This window comes from Nestor notabilis, unplaced genomic scaffold, assembly GCF_000696875.1.
Source record: "Nestor notabilis isolate BGI_N333 unplaced genomic scaffold, ASM69687v1 scaffold5913, whole genome shotgun sequence".
NCBI classification, from domain to species: Eukaryota; Metazoa; Chordata; class Aves; order Psittaciformes; family Psittacidae; genus Nestor; species Nestor notabilis.
In genome coordinates this window covers 4,860-28,733 of record NW_009920478.1, presented here as the reverse complement: position 1 = coordinate 28,733, position 23,874 = coordinate 4,860, and the positions used below count along the sequence as shown (strand labels likewise).

At 41.8% G+C, this 23,874-nt stretch overlaps 1 protein-coding gene across 1 annotated transcript; it reads right to left on the bottom strand.

Annotated features, from left to right (window-relative positions):
* Positions 1-23,874, bottom strand: LOC104402731 (amyloid beta A4 precursor protein-binding family B member 2-like). Its single transcript, XM_010010685.1, has 8 exons — positions 23,611-23,874; positions 15,657-15,662; positions 6,528-6,642; positions 3,865-3,952; positions 2,671-2,754; positions 2,061-2,176; positions 1,114-1,293; positions 1-511 (listed from the first exon to the last, which is right to left on the bottom strand). Exons 4-8 carry the CDS (start codon positions 3,947-3,949, stop codon positions 344-346), a joined length of 633 nt encoding a protein of 210 aa, XP_010008987.1. The 5' UTR covers positions 3,950-3,952; positions 6,528-6,642; positions 15,657-15,662; positions 23,611-23,874; the 3' UTR covers positions 1-343.

Below are 23,874 nucleotides of genomic sequence, written 5' to 3'. Positions count from 1 at the left end.
ACTCCAAGGACTTTAGCGTGAGTTCACTGGGAGGGACGTGGCCATATTCTTGTTTTTGTGTGAGTGTAAGTAACGTTCATGTATTTACAATCAAACAGACCTTCCATTGTTCATGGTGTAACTCACTGACAGCAAAAAAATTATTCATGCTTCTTTTCATTATCACACGATGGTGGCAAGAACGAGAACATGCTTGTCTAACATTGCTTCAATAAGGGTAAATTCTCTGAAGACAAAGCATCAGCAATTTGAAATGGAAGGCCAGACATTGTCAGTTCACTTTCCTTAGTGTAGCTAGTGTTGTCTTCAGCTAACAGATAGGAGGCTCTTCTCTCTGGCACAGCTATGGCATCTCAGTGACCGGGCGTTTCTGTTTCAAAGTGTCAATGAGGGACAACACTCCTCGTTTTACGTTGGTTGTAACTCTTCTGGTCACCGAGTCTGCAGGAGGTGGGGGTGGTCGCACTTTCTGTGAGGGAGGTCTGGCTACTAAGCACTTCTGATACCGCAACTGCAACAAAGCAGAAGCATTCTGCAGTGCTTACTGCATCCAATACTTTCACACAGCATTTAAAACACACTCTTACACTTCCTCATTATATGTAGTCAAATCTCCACTCTGGCTGTGACAAACAAGTTAAAAAAGTTAATGGGACACTACTCTATCAATCTGTGGGCAGAATGTGTTCCTTAGCACACAATGGATTCTAAGTCATAGAAACAGCCCTCAAAAATAAGTTTTCTGGGTTCAGCTATTCTTGAACAAGAATTATTTTTACTACATTGTTGCTGGATTGTATAACACAACTACAGATAAAATGTTCTTCCAGCATTAGATAACTGTGTAGTGAAAGAAAAGATTTCTCACTTATGCACATGTTGCAGAGGTTAGGAGGGAAGATGATTAAAGGAGCACTGTTCACTAAACTGACACTTCAAACTTAAAAATGTTTGGGTTTTAACTGATGAAATATATCAGAATCCCAATTCCTATTTTTATCTGTTTGTTCTCTGTCTTGAAATCGATGTAACTGCAAATTTGGAAAGCTGATTATTTATGGAGGCAGTGAAAAATCTAAGTGCTCTGAGGTGCCCTTGCAGAAGGTCACTTACCATACAAGCAGCCTGAACAGCTTCTGACACATTGCCTGCATTTGGTTCACACCAAAAAACGTGGCACTCAAAATGCTGGTTTCCTGTATCCATAATGAAGGCGAACGTGTGAATGTCCTTGCCTACCCCCATGAAGGACAGGAACCGCACACGACACTCCACCATGATCTCCTCTTCATTCTGGTTATGAATCAAATGATTGATCATGACTATTGGATACTCTGTGAACTTCACTGCCAGCCTTATGTTGATTAAACAGGTGGGGACACTCCTTTTTATCTATCTGCATGTACCCAGTGTGCTCAGGCCTGGGCTGGATCTCCCCTTCTACCACCAGAAGACCAAGGCTTTGAGCATTAGCACTGAGCATACTGTGTACTTTAAAAACTCCTTGTTTTGTGAAGCAACAAAACAACATGGCTACCATGACTCAAAAAGATGCTCCCCTATCACTGCCATGTTGTAGAGGTGTTGGTTTAGTACCTGATCAACAGACATAAATAAAAGACATTCTTTGGAAGTTTCAACATATTAATCTCAATGGAAAATGCTTTACAAAGGACAGCAACGTGAAACACAGATTTTAATATTACTCTTGGCTCCCATACCAAGAAAAAGGTAAACACATTTTAGAATTTAGGATTGCTACTAAGGGCTTAACCTACAACATTTTAGGCTCAACATTTTGAGAAAGGATAACACTGAATTTAAGTATCTAATGCATACTTGTAATAATTTATTTTTGAGAACATGCTTGGAATACTAAACCAAGCTGAAGCTGAAACAAGCAGTAAGAGCCTCTGCAGGTTCTGGAAAGAAAAAAAATGCAAAATAAGCAAATGAATTCTAGCATAAATTAATTCCCTCTACTAGTGTTCCTGTGTTCCTGGTTTCCAACACTCATATTGTTAAGTTAAATGAGTTTTGAACAAGACAGTTTGCCTTACTCTTTCACTGATGACTGTGACAGTAGCATCAGCAACATTCATAGTAACTGGCATCCAGTCTTCTTTGCTAGAGGAAGTCATTAGACTTTCAATGGCACTGTTCAGAGTATCCATTCCTAAAAGAGAAGAAAATGCAATAGTGAAAAATAAATACATGAGTATAAGTAAGCAGCAACAACAACATTTTCATTTACACATAGCAGTACAGAAAACATTGTTTTCGATTCCTTATTAAACTTAATTTGATAATGGAAAGAAGGGTTGTAAAGTTGGTTTTCTTAGTCTGCAAAAACAAAACAGGTGCCTCTGGCTTAGTTAAAAACAGGATAGCATCATGTTTAGCTGCTGCACAGTTCCAGTTCTCTACGGCCCTTCTCATTAGTAGCAGAGAAAGCAGTAGAAAAGAACTTCGCCTTCTTTGCAGCTCCCAAAATACTCTGGTTGCAAAATACATGTTCAAATGAGGCCCTGAACATGGCCTGTATGGCTGAAACACAAGAGTTGCTACCCTTCGAAACCAGGTATTTACACTTGGCTGGCCAAGAGTCCAGCCATTAGAATTACTAAGTAACATGTGAGGTATTTTGGAATTCACTCAAGTGTCACCTACCCACAGGTTTAGCTACAGGCAGCATGCCCAGGTACTGGACGTGGAACTTCTGTACCAGTTCTGTCTTTGGTGTTGGGAAATCTACTGCATGGGAACAAAAATCAATTTCTGTTAATCAGCATTCACAGCAGGGAAAACCATTTTTATTTCATCAACAACATGAAACAGTTTACCCAGTAATTATGCTAAAGATATTGTATTGATTGCAACTACTTTTTACTCCTTCTGACAAGAACAATGGTCAATAATTTCTAAAGGAATTATGGACAACTTTGCACCACCTAATTCTTGACCTATGTTAAGAACAAGGTCATGTTATATTGCTGGCATATTAAACCCCAGAAAAGAGAGATGAATGTGTCTCTGAGACGAACAGACCTAAGATTCACTGCATAACTGTGCAGTATCTGGAATGTGTTTTAAATGCCATCCTTGTTAATATGTTAAACAGAGTCCTCAAGTAATCAATAGTACTGTCTGAGCAGACAATTACACAAGTTGATGTATGGATTAGGAGTAAGATATTCAGTATAAACTGGTGGATCTAGAAGCATGTAATTTCCTGCAAAGCTAACACAAAGTGTGTTTGTTCTCCTGGAATACTTTCCGAATAGCAACTATTAAGCAATGACTAATAAAGGCTTGCAACAGTAACTTTCTTTGGCCATGCACTAGAGTGTGCAGAAGATCCTTAAGTTGGATGACAAAAGACCCTTAAGTTGGATGACAATCCACTTGTACCCCTTGCCTTGGAAACTGCTGAAATAGATGCTGAAACCTAGGAAGAGTGCTCCTACAGCTTCTCTGAATCCAAGTGATGACCTGGAGTATACTGTGTTTTTAAGGAAGATTTGGCCAATTTCTGCAGTCTCAAGTCAGGACGTATTTTGATTTGAAAAGGACAATACGTACAAGTAGCCACTAATAAGTAAGGCTGTATTTGCCACATTTGCATTTCAAAATAAAAGAGGAAACGCACAAGTTGCCATAGCTGAGCAGGACTGCATTACTGCCAACACAGCCAATAAAAATGCTTAACGTCACACAGTAAGAGGTTACAGTCAGATGCAGTAATTAAAAGATAGGATTACTCCGGACTTCTGCATCCAACCTGCTCCATTTTGGTCAGAAGCAGCATCAGAAACATATCTAACACAAGCCCACCCTGAGGATATGAGCTGTAACACACGATACCTTGCAGAGGAACATCAAGGTTGATATTTGTTCCCCCTTGCAATGAGCCGCAAGCCATGGCTTTAGCATTCTTCCGTTCGGCCATTATCTGAAGATGACAGTGATAATACAGCATTTATTGTTTTTTTAACATAGTACAGTAGCATCTACAGGTATAAACTTACTCCTATTACAGCCCTCATTTCTGAAATCTGAAGTCAGAAGCCACATGACTAAACAGGTTATTCTTTCTAAATAACAACTTTAATTTTCCTCCAGTTTATTCACCATTCCTTAACTGTAGTAAGAATGTAAGTGGTGCCCAAGCCTACATGAAAGATCGATGGAGAAGGGAAAAAACCTCCAGCCATTTTTATCAACAGCAAAATTACAGTGAGCAGCAATATAGCAAAAATATAAATATTTAACACACACAAAGAGTGTTCATTATTCATGTTCCTCTCTGATCTGTCTAATGCTCTGAGTAATTTCTCCCTCCATTTTTATGATTTCTTCTGGAATTAAAAATCCCATGCAATCACAACCTGTTCTTCCCCCAAAATGTAGAATATTAGCAAAAGAGAAAAAAATACACCAATGAAACACTTCATAATAACCACTTTGGATGATTATTCCCCACAAATATATGTCTGAAAAGGGACCCAGGGAGGCTAATAGAGGTTTTCCAAAGCTCACACATGAAGCTTTGCTATGTGCTTCTTTATGCTATGACTGTTAATTGTAATTAAACTAGAAAGATAACTGGTGTTCCAGCAGATGTCACTTGGTCTGAAGATGCTCCTAGTAAATTACACACACACTCACACACCCACACACCCTTTTCTTTTAGGTTTCATATTTTGAAAGTATTTTCTGTTTCAGGGACACATAATAATATTCCCCCCACAGATGAAAAATAACACACACTAGCTTAGGAAGGAGCCCTGACTCAGCCAAGAGGTTCAGTATGTCAGTCAGCACATGCCAAGTGCTTCTCTGAATCAGGATTACATCTATTGCTGAATTATGAAGGAACGCGCTCTACTTAACAACACTATTCTATTTTATCTGTGTTACTTTAGTTACGATTTTAAATGCTTAGTTGCTTTCTAACCCAAAATTAACTGCCAGGAGTTTCATGTTATAGTTACATATGTGACAGTTCTGCTCCCCTTCTGATACCCATGAGTATAGCTACCATGGCATCTACTTGGTGTTGACCTTACTGGATAAAAGCAGCTGTGATAGGGCTTGTGTAGCATGTTTTTCCTTTGCTGGCAAAGTGTGAGAATTGGGAGCTGTAGGAGAAAAAGGAGGGACATAACAGGTCTAGGCTTCTCCAGCCAGTCACTGCTGCAGCTCCTGGTGTTAACCTTCACCAGACACAGCCTGCAGCTCCTTGGCCACCGTGAGCGGCTCCCTTTGTCCTGCCACCTGCATCTCCTCAGGCACCCAAGCCTGGACAGACCCGGCAGGCTCTGCACAGTTGCTGGGCTACCTTCTGCCTCAGGCAAAACTCTGCTGCCCAGGAGGTTACAGTAACGCACGGGGTAAATGCTCACATTGTTCGCATGAAGCATCTCAAGTTCAGTAGCCACGGCTGCAGCATTGCAAAAACGTTTACTCTATACAACTGGCTGCAAAGGGGAATCTGACATCACTGATTCTGTTCATTACCGTGAAGTCAAAATGTAAAAAGCAAATGACAGGCATACAGTAAATGAGCAGAACTTTAAACCCCAAAGGTTTCCTAACAAGCTTTTTAAAAAGAGCCATGACTCATGAGGAGGGACAAGTCACACCAGGTAACTGATAAGGTTATTCATCCCCACAGCCTACTTCGCCTGGATTGCAAACTGACATGTTTTCAGGGAAACCAAAATGAGCAGCATGGCATTTTTTAAAACGGGAATGCCGCCACGCATGCACCACAGCTCAATAAATGAATAAAGAAAGAGGTTCAAGTAGATTGGTTTAACTGCCTCTCTACAAAGAGTTTCAATCAGATTTGCCTGCTGTAAAGGACGTGCTGCCTTGCTACAGCTGCATGAAATGACCATGCAGAGGTCACTCGTGCACTGATCATGCAAGAAGATGAAAATTAATAACCAGGGAATGGCGGCAAGTCTGTAAGACAAAAATGACTGAACAGTCCTCTCCAGTATAACAGACAACATTAGCACAAGCAGGAGCTAAGATCCTTTACTATTTGTAACTAGAGAATCTTAAACTCTCTCTTCTCTCCCTCCCCACCTTTTTTTTAAGTGGGCAGACTTATATTAGCAACTCTTTTCCTGTCTGTCCTGCAGGACAATACCACTGAATAATAGCGTTCAAACAAGACCTGATTTATTTACAGAGTTTAACATCACCATTTATTATTAATTAAAGCTGTGTGTTCTTTTTCCCTTTTGAATCCACAGCTTCTTTATTATCCGAGAAAACCTTCGGTCTCCATACACACATCAAATCAAAAGCATATCTCATGCTCCTCAAATCTCAATGCTCACAACCCCCACCCCCATTATTCCATGCATTCACATCCTTTCCTTTACAAATTCTCTACACTGTTTCTCGTTGCCTTTGATGTAAACTAAACTAACAATGTGTACAATTGCTGATTGTATACATCAGGCTCAGTGACCTCTAAACAGAGGAATGCATGTGACTTTAAATCCACTTGCCTTGGAACAGATTTCGTGTAAACTTGTGGCAATGGCTTTTGCCGGTGTGTCACATCGAAATACATGACATTTCAGAATCCTTGTGTCTTTGTCTCTTGCCACATACGCAAAGTCTCTGTGTAAACAAAATAAACAGACACATGAGAAACAAATTAAGGCATTAGAATCAGTAGTATCTCCAAAACAACAAGTCCTACTTCAATTTAACAGAAGGCTGTCAAAGAATAAAACACATGCTTTTGACAAAGCAAATCCACAAATGTAATAAGCTGCATACCCATGAAACACGTATCTGAAGTTTGGTGCTTAATGTGTATCATTAAAGAGCTCATTATAGTTTCCTAACCTGGGCAAATGCCAACCCATAATTCTAACTGCAATTGGAAATGCATGGGAAAAATTACTCAGGTATTTTACTGAAGATGAAGTGGGGAAGAGAATTACAAATGAAGACAGAAAACACATGCAGCTCTTAAATGCTAAAAAACCTGAGAAACGGCATACAAGATTCTAGTTAGAGAAAAAAAACATGTTTCAAAGGACTATAGAAAGTGTTTAAAATATGCAGATAGTTAATTAGAGATGTGGTTGCGTAAAGGAAATGTGAACCTGCTGAGCTCTGCTCACACTAATTGGCCTAAATTTCTGACCTTATTTTTTTCAAGTTAAATAAAGCTGCCCTACAAAAGAGATTTTTGCCCTGCACTAGCTGGTCACCACAGCACAGCACAGCTTTCTAGCAAGAGCGACAGAAGTGCCAGGATTATGTTTATTTGTCCTCAGGCTATTTAAGAATTGGAGCTCTTCTGACAAAGCCCAAGTGGTATATACTGAGTCGGGAATAAGCTTGGCTTTGTCTGGTTGCTACCCTTGCTACATTTGGCTCTGCTCCATGATCTTGCACCTCTGCTTCTTCATGTCCTCCAAGCAACCACAGCCCAGTCCTACTTTAAGACCCTTCTGCTATCTCCAGATTTCTCTGGGACTTTGCATGCCTATACCGAGTAGCTAACTAGAATTAGACCAGAGAAGAGAGGCTGGAGCTCCCAACAGCCCTTTATACCTGAAGTCTTTTTTCAGTGTCTTTCCTCTTTCCTGTTCTTGGCAGCAACATTCTAACTGGTGAAGAGATAGGACAGATATTCCTAAGCCACAGGTTTTATATATGGGAATACTTCAGTTTATACTAAAGTCTGTAGCAGGGTTTAATGTAGCATGGATTGCCAATTTCTTTGTTCATCATAGATGCCCAGTGAATTGAAGAATTTTGTACTGAAGTTATCCAGGGAGAACCAGAGAGTGTGGCAGATGGGTAGCCAGACTTCCAGCTCTGTATGAGATATGAACATTGGCCTGCAGTTAAGTACCTTACCTGTACCTAATTCAGCAGCACTAGGTTTTGTCATTAATGAGCCCTTGCAATGAAAAGGGCAGTTGCCCACAGCCCAGGCTGCTCAGTGACAGGTACAGGTTCCTCTGTTTAACTGCTTTGCAACCTGAAGCCTGGTGAATAGTACTTAAACACCCAAAAAACTATCAGGAGCTGAGATTTGGAAACAATTCCACATGACAGAACCATGCAGAAACATAGTGAAGCACACCCCAAGCACCTCAGCCACAATCTGCAAGAGCCTTTTGGCATGTTGTTCCCTTTTGCTGCACTGCAATTTCATGAGATGCTGAGTTCCAGCTGGAATCTTGCTCCTGGAAAACAGATGATGTTTTTTGGCTCATCTGTACACGTACCAAGCCGTGCTTTAGAAAGGGTTTCTCCTAGCTTAATGTTTCAAAAGCAAATTACAGACTCCCAGCTAGACTCTAGTAATAAGACTAAGAGAAGGGGGTATGGCTCAGCTATGGCCTATAAGCTGAAAAATTAGCAGCTATGGGGAAAAAAGTGAAACTAAGTGCCACATAAAAAACCTTTGAGATTTCTGCCTTTTGAAGTAAGCTAAGCAGGTTTTTCAAAATGCCAGGCTCACAGAAGTCCCACATAGAATATCCTGAGCTCTGAAGAGACCTTGCCTGGTTTGAGAGCAGTAAGTGAGAGATTTCCAGACATCCTAAGCATTTAGGAGTTCTGTTTTCTCTGTGTTTGGGTTTAGCTGCCATCTTTTAAATGCCCTAAGTTTCAGATTTCACATTTTGGAGTCCAAATACCTTCCCTTACAAATGTTCTAACTGCAATATGAAAACATAGTTCATCTAACAGACATGGATTTCCTACCATAGCTTCATTAAGATTTCTCTCTTCTCCTTTACATGCAAGAAAAACTTGCTGGCAGTGGCTATCACTGCAGGGTAGCAAAGATGCAGGGTAGCAAAGATGCATAAACAAACAGAATGCTGCACAAACTGTATTACTGGATCAAGGTCTGTTCTTTTGGAGTGCAGACGTAAGAGCTGAAACCTGTGTTTGCACTGAAAGCTATCAATGTGACCATTACATGGCTATTTATTAGCATTTTTCTGCCAAAGGGCAGATACTGCCTACAAAGGTTTTTAGTCAAAATGCAATGTGTTGATTTTCTGACAGAGCTGGTAGAGCCCTATGTACAGGCCACCTCATGCTCTCCTCCACAGACTGCTGAACAATTTTTTTTTAAACGTTTGGTTGGGAAGGGACCTTTAAAGATCATCTAGTGCAACTCCTCTGCGCTGAGCAAGAGCATCTTCCACTAAATCAGGTTGCTCAGAGCCCTGTCCAACCTGACGTTAAATATTTCCAGGGATGAGGCATCCACAACCTCTCTGTGCAACCTGTTCCAGCATTCCACCACCTCATTGTAAAAAATTCCTTCCTTGCAGCTAGTCTGAATCTACCCTCCTTTAGTTTAAAACCATTATCCCTTGTCCTGTCACAACAGGTCCTACTTAAAAACGTGTCCCCATCTTTCTTCTAAGTCCCTTTAAGTACTGGAAGGCTGCTAATAAGGTCTTCCTGGAGCCTTCTCTTCTCCAGGCTGAACTACCCCAACTCTCTCAGTCTTTCCTCATAGGAGAGGGTCTCCAGCCCTCTGAGCATCTTCATGGCCTTCTCTGGACTTGCTCCAACAGCTCCATGTCCTTCTTGTGTTGGGGGTCCCAGAACTGCACACAGTACTCCAGGTGGGGTCTCACTAGAGCAGAGTAGGGGGGCAGGATCGCCTCCCTTGACCTGCTGGTCCCATTCTTTTCGATGCAGCTCAGGACAGGACTGGCTTTCTGGGCTGTGAGCGCACACTGCCAGGTCATGTCCATTTTTTCCTCCACCAGTACCCCCAAGTCCTCTGCAGGGCTGTTCTCAATGCCTCCGTCCCCAGCTGGTATTGATACCGGGGGTTCTTCTTGAAGAAACATTGATACCTCTGCTGCTTGCAGCAAGTCTCTCTCTGGGTGTGTATTCTGGAAAGCCCCTGATGCTGCATGAGATGTCTCATTTTTGTCCTGTGAAATTCCACTTGTGTTGAGTCACCTTGAAGAAGTGCCAAAACCACTACCTCCTTCCTGTGAGGGTGTTGGGGAGTGCCGGGAAGGTGCTGCCAGGGCACCTGGCCCATGCCTGGGCTCAAGCAAGTGCTGCCTCAGTACTGCAGTGGTGCACGTAACACTAAGTCAGCCTCTCCAGCACCTGGCACTGCAGCTTCTGTAAATACTTCTGCTTGTAATGGTATGTATTCATAAACAAGGCGGTACACCACACAATTACAGGAGAACACGAAACACCAGGCAGTACATCAGTTTCAACTACTGAGAGCTAATAAAACCCTTGTGGTGGTGTTTCAGACTCACACAGCAGTGTTTCATCTTACAAGTACCTGAACAGCTTGAACAAAGTAAATCAGCTAATTACATGCATGGATTGTAAGTATACATAAACCTTTAGATGATCAGGGCCTGCATCTGTAAATCTGACAAGACAGAGCTGGAAATCTGAGTTCTTCAAAATCTGTGGTACTGCATCATGCATAACCCTACCAACACCATCTGTATTCAAATCATCAATCAAAATTAGCACACAAACCATCCTTCTCCATTCTGACAGCGCACAAACAGTGATACTGATCAATGATACTCTGTTGAAGAAAAAAGCTGTATATTCTTAAAACTTTATAACACCACTTCTGTTGATACAGGATTATAGAGAAGAGGTACTGCATAGTGGGTTGCTTGGGTCTTTGTATTAAATTATCTTCCCAGTTACAGGAACTGGATATAAATCATCACTCTGAAAAAGAGTGAGAAAACCAGAAAAATAAGTAAGAGAATTATTTTGCTGGACAAGTGGGTGAGGCTGGTTCTGTTCAACAGTTAAAAATTCAGTAGAAATTTCTGTATTTTGAAAGATTAGAGGACCAGAGACAGGCATTTATAAAGCAATTTAGAGAACTGCAAAGACAATGTAAGGTGCTAAGTAGAAAGGAATTTCATTTTTATTTGCTCTTTTAAGCTCCTCAATTGGCAATGTCTACAGTAATTGACTAAACCTTAGATAGCCATACCTATTTAACACGTGGCTAAGCATCATTTAGCTGCTCAACCTTGGATGAACAGAAAGACATTAAATGCAATTTATGTTAATGTTGTCCTGTTTGAGTAGCAGTCATTACCATTTACCACTATTAGGCTGAAGTCCTAGGGAGGCATCGCAATTAAGCCTGAAAGAGCAGCACAGTCTCCATTACCTTATTACTATGAACTTATTTCTTCAAAGGAGTGTAGAGCTGTGGTTGGTTTGGGTTTTTTTCAGTTAACAAAACCCCAAGGCCCTACCCTTGAAGTCTGAAATATTTTTTTTTTTTACTCTTATCAATCAAAATTAAATTGCTGCTATTCAAAACAACTGTATTAAAATGATAGGCAGGAAAATGTAAATTGCTTTACAGATTTATGTATTACAAATTGTAACAAGAATCCTTGAACCAGAAAATGATATCCTCTGGGCTTGGCTTAAAATTGACTGAAATTCATCCAGAATAGCCTACAGAAGATGACTGCTGATTTCAATGTACCGGTATACAGACTCCTGCGACTACTGCAGGGTCACGGACCACACACTGCTGGGCTGTGGGGAAACCATCTCCCGGGTCTATAACCTTCAGGCTTCCAAACAGCTGACCAGTGATTTGTGAAAGCAGGAAGAAAAAAAGGGGGGAGCAGCCATCGCTACAGCAGAGAGGGGTCAGAAGGCACCTGGCAGGAGGCTGCCATTCACCAGCAGAGAAGGAGAAAAGAAAGAGAGAAGATGCATGAGAAGAAAAGCAGATAATTTAAGACCAATCAGACCACGCTCTGATGGGGTTTTTCCATGACACACAAATATTCTCATATCACAACCAGCTGAGAAGACGAGGCGCAGAAATCCCGCTGTAATGTGTATGACAGAAATTACAGACCTTCCGGATTAACACTTTATGGGTTTTTTAGTAAGTCTGCTCTTTCACATGGGAGAAAGAGGAACGATTTACAGCTGAAACGAAGCCTGGGACTCTGTTCAGTTCACTTGTCTTTTTATTAGGGTCACACCAAGGAGTTTGTGAAGTTAGGGAGAAAAACCTGAAGGTAACAAACTAGAACTAGATGAATCAAGCAGCATTCACACAAGCTGCAAAACTGGTTTGTAGAAGATTTACTGTGAGGACCTTTCAACTTCCATTTCACCTACTAGATACGAGACAGACACTGAAACAAACCATTGCTTCTCTTCCACACCCTCCAAAGAAAACCCACAGCCCCTTCTCCAGGTGACTATACCAACCACTCTGGAATCAAATCCTGCAGGAGGAGGAAGAAAGTAACTACTCCCATGAGTCTTCTCCTTTCTATTTCTCCCAGGTAGTCATGGTGCATTTAATCACAAGTACTCCTCCTCAGTGATTAGAGCTGGGAGAGGTGTGGGAGAGTATGACTTCTCCTTACATCTCTGACAGTTGCTGGCAATCCTAAAAACATACAAAAGCCTTGCAATTGCTTCACTGCAAACACTTCACCCCACAGAACTCCTGGCTTTCTTTGGCTGCTCCCCAGCTACAACCCAGAACGGCAGATCTGGGCATCACTACGCTACCCTGGTCATTAATTTTTGATCTAAGTAGTTAAAATGCTTTCCCAAGCAGAGACTTCTGGAAGACTTTTCTTATTTCATCCCTCACACAACTTGAAAATAGGCTTCCTTGCAGCAAAATTAGTTCTGCATTTACGAAATTCTTCTAAAATGGGCTGGCACTGACACAGCTAGCTTGTTTTTCTAATTCATGCATGAAGTTTGTAGGGCAAATTATCCCCTGCTGAAAGGCTGTTTGCTTCATTCCTTGATAGCGTCACTTGCTAACTCTCAAGGAGGAGCAATGGCTACTTTGTATGATACTCCGAGGCTTTAATCTGGCAGCCCTGAAACACACACAAGCCTGATGGTTTTTCTTTGATGTCTTATCATTGCCACAGTTCTGTGCGCTTCCAAAATGTGTTAAAACCCTCACAGAGCTGATAGGTCTGATACCCAGCACAGCTCTTCAGAGCCCAGCACTTCCCAGCGTGAAAGCATTTGCACGACTTTCACTCCAATTTCCTTCCCTCAGCCTGATCCTTGTGAAGCTGCAGAAGCCGTTTCCCATGCACTTCCCGTGTTTCAATGCCACCCACCACCTCCTCTTGTGGGGAGGGAACAGGACTCCTGTCAGCCTTGCCACCGCTGCCTCACTAGCCAGAAAGATGGTTCTGAAATGCTACAAGTCATTTTCCTTTCTACTACCAAGGGCTATATTCCACCCCTGCAAAGGGCCACTGATTGATGTAGGTGAAACCATGTCAAAGCACAATTCAGTATCTAAGCTCTCCAGATCCATGAGCTGGAGACATAGTGACGTAGCGACACCGTGACATATTAACATAGTGGCAACAGTACAGATTGTATTAAGGTTTATGTTCCATGCTGGTCCTCATTCCCAGCCTCACCTCACAATCATATGGTTGAAGTACTACTGTCAGGGCAAGGAAGACAATCTATTGTAGATTCATAGAATGGTTTGGGTTGGAAGCGACCTTCAAGATCATCTAATTCCAACCCCTTCCATGGGCAAGGACACCTCACACTAGACCAAGTTGCTCAAAGCCCCATCCAACCTGGCCTTGAACACTTCCAGGGATAGGGCAGCCACAGCTTCTCTGGGTACCCTGTGCCAGTGTCTCACCACCCTCACAGGGAAGAACTTCTTCCTTATATCTGATCTAAATCTTCCCTTAGTCCGCTTAAAACCATCACATGTGCCGTGGTCACCACCAAGACTGCTGTGGGGACTCTGCGCTCCTACAGCAATGGCAGCATGAGGTGTCCCAGCTAACAGTGTGCCACATCCAGCTGGTGGCTGGGAGTCAGATGAGGCTTACTGCTGCTCACCAACTGCTAGACAGACATGACAAGCTGGAAAGCCAAGCAGCAGCTTAGACCTCAGCTTGTTTTATAAAAGGACTTAAAGGAAGACAGAACTTCTGCGACAGATCCTGTGAAAACCACTGACCACTGACTATATCGCTACAAACTTTTCATGGTGATTGTTCTTTGTTTCAAATGTTTCACAACATTTATGAAATGTGCACAGCCAGGGGGCTGCTTTCCAAAGAAAAGGCACACAAATGAGGTAGGTTCTCAAGACGATTGTAGTTGCTGCTTCTCCTCTGTAGCATCACACAGTGGTGGTAGTTTAACTCCTCAGGATGGCCAGTCTAGCATTTTTGATGAATGCTGAATTTCCTTTAAGTAAATGAGTGTGTTGTTATTCCTGTGAACATCTGAACAGCTCTTTGCAGCAAATCCTATAAATTTCATTTTGACAACAAAGTACTTAATATTTTTAACAATGCTTCAATCTTCCAGATGTAACTGGAAGATGTGGGCCTTTGTTTATACGGAATATTTGAAGATTTAATAAAGAAATACATTGAGTTGAGATGCTTAAAGCACTACTACAGATTTAACTGAAGAAGACAGACTAGACTAGACCAGTTAATCTCTAGAATGTGATTTGTTTTATAAGCAATGCTGACTAGTTCTCCTTTGTTCTTTATTATTCAGACAGAGAACACAGCAACTGTGCAAAGACATTACCCACAAATCTGCTTGCAGCACACTTTTGCTAGTGTTAGTCTGAGAGGATCATCGCTTCCCACATGCATGAAATCTACATTAGATTGCAAAGCCATAATCTAGAAAGTTCAAACATTTCCCTAGGCCAACACTGCCTAAAGAATTGATTAAAACCCAGTGAAGCCTGGAAACGGTTCTCATTATATTCCACAAAGCAAATGCAAGGAATGGTCCACATCTCTAAAACACATTCCTTCTGCCCACTCCCACTTTCAAGCCCCTGCAATTTAGAAGAGCAAACAAACCCTGAATCTCATCTGAGGGATGCAATTCTCTCAGCAAGAGCCTTTGGTGTGGCTGCAGCCCTTGTGCTGCAAAGCACCTGACTACAATGCCTTACTGTCTGCGCTCCCATGAAACGGGAAGCATTGTAGAGAATCCCAAACGATTCCTTTGTACATCTAAACAAATCAAACATACTGGGGACAACTTTTCTTCGAACTCAAAAGACAAGCAACCAACCCAGGCGGATCTGAAACAAATACCAAAAATAGGAAATAAACATTTCCAACTCTTGCTAAACATAGCTCTGAAATTCCCTGCTGGAGGGGTAAGAAAAACAACCGAACCCAACTAACCAAACACCACCACAAACTGTCGTGTCTCCCCCCCCCCAGCAAAAAAACCCCAAATAACCACCAGTTTCACTTTTTTTTTCATTTTTTAAATAAAAGGTGGGAATGCAATATTTTAATACAACTTTCTTGCACTTCAGATTGCAGAGAACAACAACATCTAAATTTTAAACTCAAACACTAGAAGCAAATATCAAGCCTCACTGCACTGCATGATTTTAAACTGTTCTAGTACTAGAGGGTTTGGGATCTGGAAAAAAACCCAACAGGCAATACCAACTTGACAATACTGTTAATAGCAAAATGACAGAGACATATGAATTTACTCACTGAAGTTTAGCTTCTGTTGATCAATACAAGCAAACTGATACAACATTGTTTGATGCATGTCAGAAGGATAAACATGAAAATGGAAAAACGAAAATCATTTACCTCTCTCTGAATCCAGGGAAGCATGGAAAAATAGAAAGAGCAAGTTAGAAAGCATTCACAGAGTCCAAGCTCCAGCATATGATGAGACAGGGTAGCTGAAAGTGCTGCACATTTAACATTCACTGTTTGTTTGTAGCACAGTGTATCTAAGCATACTGACACTATTTCCTTTAGACACTTATTTTCCTTGTATCCTGTTGCTCCGAAGTTCGTACTTTTGGAAAGATCCAATGAAGCCAACAGGCATCAGCTGAACTTAAGAGTTGACAGCACAGACATATCAACAGTGGGAGGTAATCAAGCTTAAAATACCACACACAAGTCCGGGAAGTAGTATGCAGAAAACATAAATAGACACAGAAAGTGCATGAACCGTCCTTCTTCCAAAATAATGCTATTTAAAGCAAACACTTTAAAGCAGATACAGATGAAACAAACAAGAACAATTCTTCAGGCTGTGAATAACATTGTTTAAACTGAAAGAGTAGAAAGATTGTAATGATTTTGTTTGATGCCTTTTCCAAAAGCTCATGGTCCAAGGTCACTTGGGCTCCTCTGAAAGCTGCACCCTGAAGAAGTGGCAGTGTGGGGAGCAACTTCACACGAACACTGAGCTGAAGCCAGGATGTATAAAATCACTACATACCTTAACTTCTGAAGCACTTCTGCAACCACAACTTAACCATCATTCCTTTCCCCTTCCCTGAAGAGCTGCTGTGCCCTGCTCCCTGCCTGAGCCCCAGCTGGCTGCTTTTTAGCTCATACCAGGCACCATGGAACACCAGCAATTTGAACTTTTAGGTACACGTGCACTTCTGGCACCATCACATGAAGAAAGCATGCAGTTTCCCATCATGTTACCACAAGGGGTTACCTGTGCTGGGAATGGGGTGGGTTGCTGTCTGCTTCTACCCACCCTTCCTTAAAAACAGGACTCCACTTTTTGCAATGTACAGTGTCTCTACACAGTTAATAACCATTTCCCAGAAGAGAATTGCTTAGTCCTAGTCCGGCTTTCCTGCCCCTGCATGCATCCCAAAACTCCCCTCTTTTAAGAAAGTCTCACCTTCAGAGACCATCCAAGCAAGGTTCATGCACAGTGCACAAAAATGTGGGACCCTGCATCATCCTAGTTTGTAACTGACTGAGAAAAAAGAAGTGGAGTGGAAAAATCATCCCATCCCAAGTAATAAGGGCAGGATTAACGACAGAGCATGCTGAAGGGAAGGGATCCAATTCCCATTAGACATCTCACTTTACCAAGCTTGCAAAGCTTACAGGGATTGATCTGTTGCTTAAAAATGGCTTACTGAGTAGATCTGGAATAAATATAGACTTTCTAACCCAGGTTCTTAACTAAACCTGCATATGGTAAGGTGATTCTTCTGTCCAACACTGAAATGTAAGCCATACATTGATGCATATGTACATAGCTAGAGATTTAATTTCTTTCTTATTTTGAGATGAAACCTCTCCTGGTGCAACTTTTACCTGTTGCCCCTTTTAATCTCCATGTGGCTCCTTGTGAAGAACAGTAATTCACTGGAACAACTTTTCCAGGGATATTGTAGAGTCACCATCAAAGGACGGTTTCAGGAAGTGACTGGAGAGGGTGCTAGACAGTCTCATCTAGGCTCCCTTTCCCATGAAAGGTTGGATCACATGGTCTTCTCATTTTTCCAGCCTGGGCTGTTCTACGAAAGCAGCCAAGTTTGAAAGAAGATCCATATTTAACAAATGTAATGGACATTCCCAGAAATTTTACAATGGAAGTGTTAGCCCTATTGTAAAGAAGAAATACAGGCTGCTCTGTTCCACTTCCTTCCATGCAGTGAACTGGGAGTTTCCCTATTTCAATATCCAGTGGTGACCTGTATGGATCTCCCCAGCCAAAACCCTACTCATTCCTTTGCTTTGGGCTTTCTACTGGGCTTTGCAGAATCAACAAGTACTTCACCATGCTTATTGCTAACATTTTATATATTAAAAGGTTAAAATTAGATCTCAGTATTGCAAATATTGGAAGTTTTTCAAGCCTAAATGGCCCTTGGCTCTGTATTTCAGTGCCAATTTGATAATTGGAATTGAAAAGTAGTATCACTTTTACTTTCCCGAAAGTACAATGTTTCTTAATATGAGAAGCAAAATATCCATCATTTTCTTCATGCCTTAATCACCGGCTTTATACGAGGTGCACAAACAGAGATTACCTCTCAGAAAAAGCTTTATATTGGAAATATATTCCAGCAATTTAGAGACTATGCTCTGGGATGTGTGAGGGTTAGGGGAAAGACATTTTGGATCTAGCAGATTTTGAATACAGTACAGTTAGATACAAAACATGACCTGCTGGTGCAGACTCTTAAAGGGAGATCTGTTTATTCCCCTATTGTTATGCACGATACAATTGTACAGAGCAATCACCACTGCAGCTGCCAGCACAGACAAAGAAAAGAGCACAGGAGGAAATTCAGGAAGGCCAGAGAAAAATACAAGCAGTTGGGTTGCTGGTGTTTGCTGGGCAGCAAGGAACTAGTGGGGCTCCCACACCACGGGGTGCATGAGAATCAAGGGGGGCTGCATCCTGTTTCTATCTAGCCAGTTAATTACAGCTTTCTAATTAACCTAAAACCTCCTCACAGAGTGCTTGTAATTTATGAATTATTTTCACACAAAAGACAATTTCATTTCACATTTTGGTAGCTCAAATATGAGTGACTAATTTACCTTTAAACTTAAATAAACAAATAAAAATCACCCCAAGGCTAGAAAGCAGACAAAGAAAGTTGCAGTTCAAACAGCAGATTTTGCTGATGGCTCTAAGTGCCAGAAATGCTGCAAGAGCAGCTGTGCAAGTGCTTTGGTATGGTGCTCTACAACCCTTTTCCAAGCTGACCGAGTTAAAAGAGGTCAAGCCAGAGCCTGCTAGTAACATGGGAAGATAATACGCAGAAAATTGTGTCAGGGCTGCTGCACAGTATTTCAGGTTCATTTCTGAGGGGAAAAGGCCAAGACCTGCAAGGAAAACAGCCCATGACCTTCCAGCCAGCAGAGGTGTGCAAAAGGAGCCCCTGTCCCAGAGCGAACCCTGAGGGGACGTTGCCTCCCCGGGAAAGGGGTGACAGTCCCCTCCTCCCCACCACTTCTGCCAGGCTCATTATGGCAGGTTGTTTTCGAATTCCACCTTCGGAGGCAGCACATTACAGCACTGCCAAGGGTGCCTGCATCCCTGCTAACCTCCACACTCCTTTCCCAGAGGGTTGTACCTGGCCCAGGGATACAGTGGAGGCCAGACAGTTGCAAGGAGTGGTGTAACTGATGGGGCACCATCGTGTGGGAGAGAGGTCTGCACAGTATGTGGCAGTGCTTGAGTATAAGACAAGGTCTCCTTCCAGCCCCATCTTTTGCACATCAGTGACTGATGGAAGTTGCATTATGGAGGCTGATTACTGATATACAATGCCCACCCCACAAGCTGAAGGGTAATTGAGATTTCACTGGCAGGTGAATAAACTGAGAGACATAGTGCTAACACCCTTGTCCTCCCAAAAACACCTTCCATGTGGCACTCATGAGGCCACATCTGGATTTCTGCATCTAGGTTTGAGCCTACCAGTACACGGGAGAGACTGGTGCGAGTCCAGCTGAGGGCCACCAAGGCTGCTGGAACCATGCTTGTTTAGCCTGGAGATGAGGATCTAACTGGTATGTCCCACTCGCTCATGGAAGGCTTTAAAAAAATAGAGCTAACCCAAGTTTCTATGCCAAGAGAATGGGTAAGCCCACAGAGATACTCCAGGAGGCTGTGCAGCTTCTGTTCTTGGAGGTTTTAAAATATATCAACCAAAAATGGCCCTGACATAATCCTGAACCATGCTCCACTTCGGGCAGAGGCTCATCTAAAATGACCTGCTGCGGTCCTTTCCAGGTCAACTTTTACCTGCGACTGTAACAGAAACACCTCAATGTACAGGATAGATGTGCTGTGCAGCTGGATGTGCTTATGCAGAGGACCAGCTACATGCCTGTCTCAGCGCTGGGCAAAGCGTAGCTGGCAAGGACAAAATGGCATGCCTGAGAGCCACAGCTTCTCAGATCCCCCAGTGCCCATCCATCCCTGTGACCAGGACAGACACCCTGGGCTCCAAACACTCCAGGGTGGCTACTGTTGTGTCTTCTACTTCAAGAAGGGCCAGTGTAAGACTACAATGTGACAGAGAGCAAACCACACCAACAAACCCAACAGGTTTTGCTCTTGTTGGTGTCTCTGATAAGGTATTTAAAGATCAAGGTGATGTTCCCATGCTCAGCTAGTGTTTTAGTGGGGCACTGCACTGCATGAGCCTGGGAGAGCATAAGGAGTCCAATCCTGTGTAGGCAGAGTTAATTTCACTCTGCAGCCCAACCATTTTTGTGACTGAGCATTCAGCTAATAGGTTGAAGAGGTTAACACTTCACACCTCTTCTTTCCTCTAGCTTCCCCTGGAGGCTGGATGACTGCAACCTCTCCAGTTGTCTTTTTTGAGCGGATGAGAGAAAAATCAGGCTGCCACGTGTCACCTACACCCTGATCAAGTACAGGGGTCTGCCCTCCGACCTCCACGGGCTTTGAACACGTTCACATGGGACTACATCCATCAGCAGCAGCCCAGACCATCTCTTCCTAAGAGATAACAACCAGCTGAATTGTCTTTGCTTTCAATTACCGTACGGTTTCAGTGAAGTAGAATGTTTCACTTGATTAAGAATAATGATGCATGTCACGAGCCTTTCGTCTTTATTTACAGTTAGAAGTACTTGCCCAAGCATATCCACTGAGGCCCTACTCTGGTTTTCTAATTTGCAATTATGAAGTCTAGTAGCACTTAATGCAGCAAATGTTTATGTAAAATGTATTTACACCTCAACAACACAACATGAACAAGTAAAGGAAACAACCTTCATTTCTGTGCATTTGGAAGCCTCTCTGTCGCTTAGCGAATGATTATGTCCTTCACTTATGTATGCCATTAGAGAAATATAGTTGCTTTCCCTGAAAGACAAACAGCTGTGGTTTAGAATTTTTCTAAGGGGTTGGTAGTTTTATAACTTTTTCCTTTTTTAAAAAATAGTCTTTAAGCCTTTTGTCTTCCAGCAAGTATCAGACTATTCCAGCAGACTAGCCTTGAGCTTCTGAGTCCCTGCTACCACCAGCATGAAGACTGAGTAATAGTACAACCAAGGCTTTTCTGCAGAAGTCCCCTGTTCACTGTGGACGAGATTGTGCCATCAATTTTTAAGCAATTCTCCACTGGTAGCAAAAAGATTTCTGCTTAAAAATTGATGGCTTGATCTAGCCTTCTGTTGCTTATCATATATTATGAAGTCTATTATAACCCAGCCAGATCATATTTTTTAACTAAAAAGAAAACATGAGGTAGCCTGGCACACCATATGAATCCACATTTTTTAAAGACTGAATTGTGCTCTTAAGACCAGAAGCTCTGAATCAGAAAGTCCCCCTGACAATCTGGGTGCTAGACATCACAGTGGTATCTGACGGGCAAGCTGGTTCCTTGTTATTCCTCAGGTCCTCTCCATAAATAAGCAACTTCAGGTCACCATTTCTTCAGGGTTTCTCTCATCTCCATGCACTGAATGACAATGACTGAAGACCTGAGATGAAGAGTGGGTGCAGTTACAGCTCCCTGAAGGACACAGCCACCCCAGGCACCTCCATTCCTGATGTAAGCTAGCGGCATCTTTTATAATCCACTGCAGACCTCCTCTCCTTAGGAAATGTTGTATTTGGCTTGTTAGGGAAAACAGGAACATTTCTGGAAGCATGACAAGAACTTTGAAGAGCAGACCACTTTTTCCCCAGATCAGTAGCCCACCATTTTAGGTGGATCAGTTGGATATGATCTTTTATTGTATTTTTTTTAAGAATTATTAAATTCAGCAATGAAGATATTTCCAATTTGGAAACTTCTTAAAGCATATAGAGAAGGCTTTAATATCACATTAAAACACCAGAACAGCAACAAAAAACAAAAAACAACAAAAAAAAAGAAAAGAAGAAAAAAAAGAAAAAAAAAAAGAAGAGGATCTTGTTTTCTTTGGCAGATACCAAACCAGATACATGCCAGTTATTTTCTAATACGGGCAAATTAAACTGAAAGTAACTTACTGACTTTATATTCCCCCTCATTTAGAACTGTTAAATGTCAGGTTTTGACCTGGATTAACTTCACCCAGAGAATAAGCTTATCTCAGCCTATCTCAAACTACACTGGAGCAAAGTCTGCACTCTAACACAAATTAAAGCTATACAGCACAGTTGAATCAATACTACCACTCTAATATCGATTAGAATAGAATTTTGTCCCAAATAACAGTTTTACTTCACATCATGAAACACAGCAAAATCCAAACAGCAAACCAGAAAACCTTGCCCAACAGGATGCCCAACAGTCTATAGCAACACCTTAATTACCTAAAATACCACTTCACACAGTTTGATCCTCATCTGTATTCTAACTCATCAGTATTTAAAATATCTTTATCGATAGGGTTATTTACTTTCATACATTCACTGTTGCAGAAGGGAAAACTATCAAGTACTTAAAAAAAAAAAAAATAATCTAACTGGTACTACATAATAAAATCCCACTATCTTTCTTCTCCTCTAACTCCTTATGAAAATAAATAAGCCAATTTTACTAAGAAGTGCTCCAGGGCTAAATAATATCCTTTTCCTCACTCACAAGTTGTTATAATTACATTAACTGCAAGGCAACAGCTACAAAGACCTAATTAAAGCCATAGTTTTAAGAGATTAAACACTTCACATATTTCCCTGATAGAGATCAAGACTCAGCAATGTTTGCTATCCTTTCAGAAAGAAAAAATTACTGCACAGAACAGGGAGAGCAATGAGGTTCCATAACATGCGAGAAACTTAAGAGTGAAGCTGCTGAGTTTAAAGACAAAGATGAATGTGCTTGTCACTCTTCCCTCCCCCCTGTACCCAGAGTAATGAGGATTTGAAGCTACATATCAATTAACAAATCAACGACATTTCTCCTGCTGCAAATACTTTATGAATATAGATAGGATTAAGCAAGCATAGAGATCTCAAAGCAATATATTACATTTAAATCATGAAGTTTCCTCTTCTGTCAAAAGAGCCATTAACCATTTCACTTCAACTAAATATATTTTTACATGCATGTATGCCCCCCTCCCAGTGCAATACTTCTGTCTTTAAACATGTTTACTTCTTTTGGAGCTCTACAAAGATTTCAAATTGCACAATCTCCATTGTCAATTATGGGCTGAAAGAAGACAGCCCAGACAGGCTAGCTAGAAGTTAGCTGGGAATTACACATAAATTACTATACAGGTGCTGTATGTTTGGGGGAAAACACAGGGAGGTTTCTTCTCTTCAGTAAATGAGGTTGCTACTGTTCCTAACTACAGCATCTTTTTATCCATTAACACAACATTATCAGTAAAAACAAATTATGATCATCCTCTGTAGAATCATGCTGGTCAATATGCAGCCAGTAACCACAGCCAGTTTAGGAACGTGTAATGCTGAGGTGAACACAGTCCCCCAAACCTATTAATCATCAGGATCCATTAGTTAGCTTACTGCCCAAATGAGCAACATCAGAAGAGATAAAGGAGAGGGAGAATGGCATCAAATACTCACCGCTCAGCACACAGTCCAGCATTTCTGCTACAGTGCTCTCCTGAAGGTTGTTAAGTGTCAGCTTTGGAGAAAAGAAATCCGACTTGCCTTTGTCACACTAGGAGCTGTAATTTGCCTTGCAGGCATCCACACAGAAGCTTTAGACTAATGGACTATAGCTTTGAAAATACAGCTCGAGACAAAGGGTATTCCTAACGTGAGACTGCAGTCTGGGGGGGAGGCTGACGGTTTTCTCTTGTCACTTTTTAAGTTTCTTACCTTTTTGTTGCAGCAAACACGAATTTAATGCCAAGCACGTCATACACAAGCACCCAACTCAGTGCTCTGCCTGGTCCCCGTCAGCATGTAACTAGGCACCAGATGATGCAAAGTGCACTTGATGCAGCCGCGTACTTGCACTTCAACGACTTGCACTTCAATGACGGGGGCGGAAAAGCCCCCGAGAACAGCAGCTCATTCATTTTGCATTGAGTTGAAGCACATCATGTCAGCTCCCACTCTCCTCACGGACTGTGCACGCTT

Excerpts from the sequence above, each read along its gene's own strand:
- LOC104402731 (XM_010010685.1), bottom strand. The coding sequence starts at position 3,949 with ATGGCCGAACGGAAGAATGCTAAAGCCATGGCTTGCGGCTCATTGCAA. Across the intron at positions 2,177-2,670 it reads GCCTGTAGCTAAACCTGTGG|GAATGGATACTCTGAACAGT; the intron begins GTAGGTGACACT and ends CTTCTCTTTTAG. Across the intron at positions 512-1,113 it reads CTGTTCAGGCTGCTTGTATG|TTGCGGTATCAGAAGTGCTT; the intron begins GTAAGTGACCTT and ends GCTTTGTTGCAG.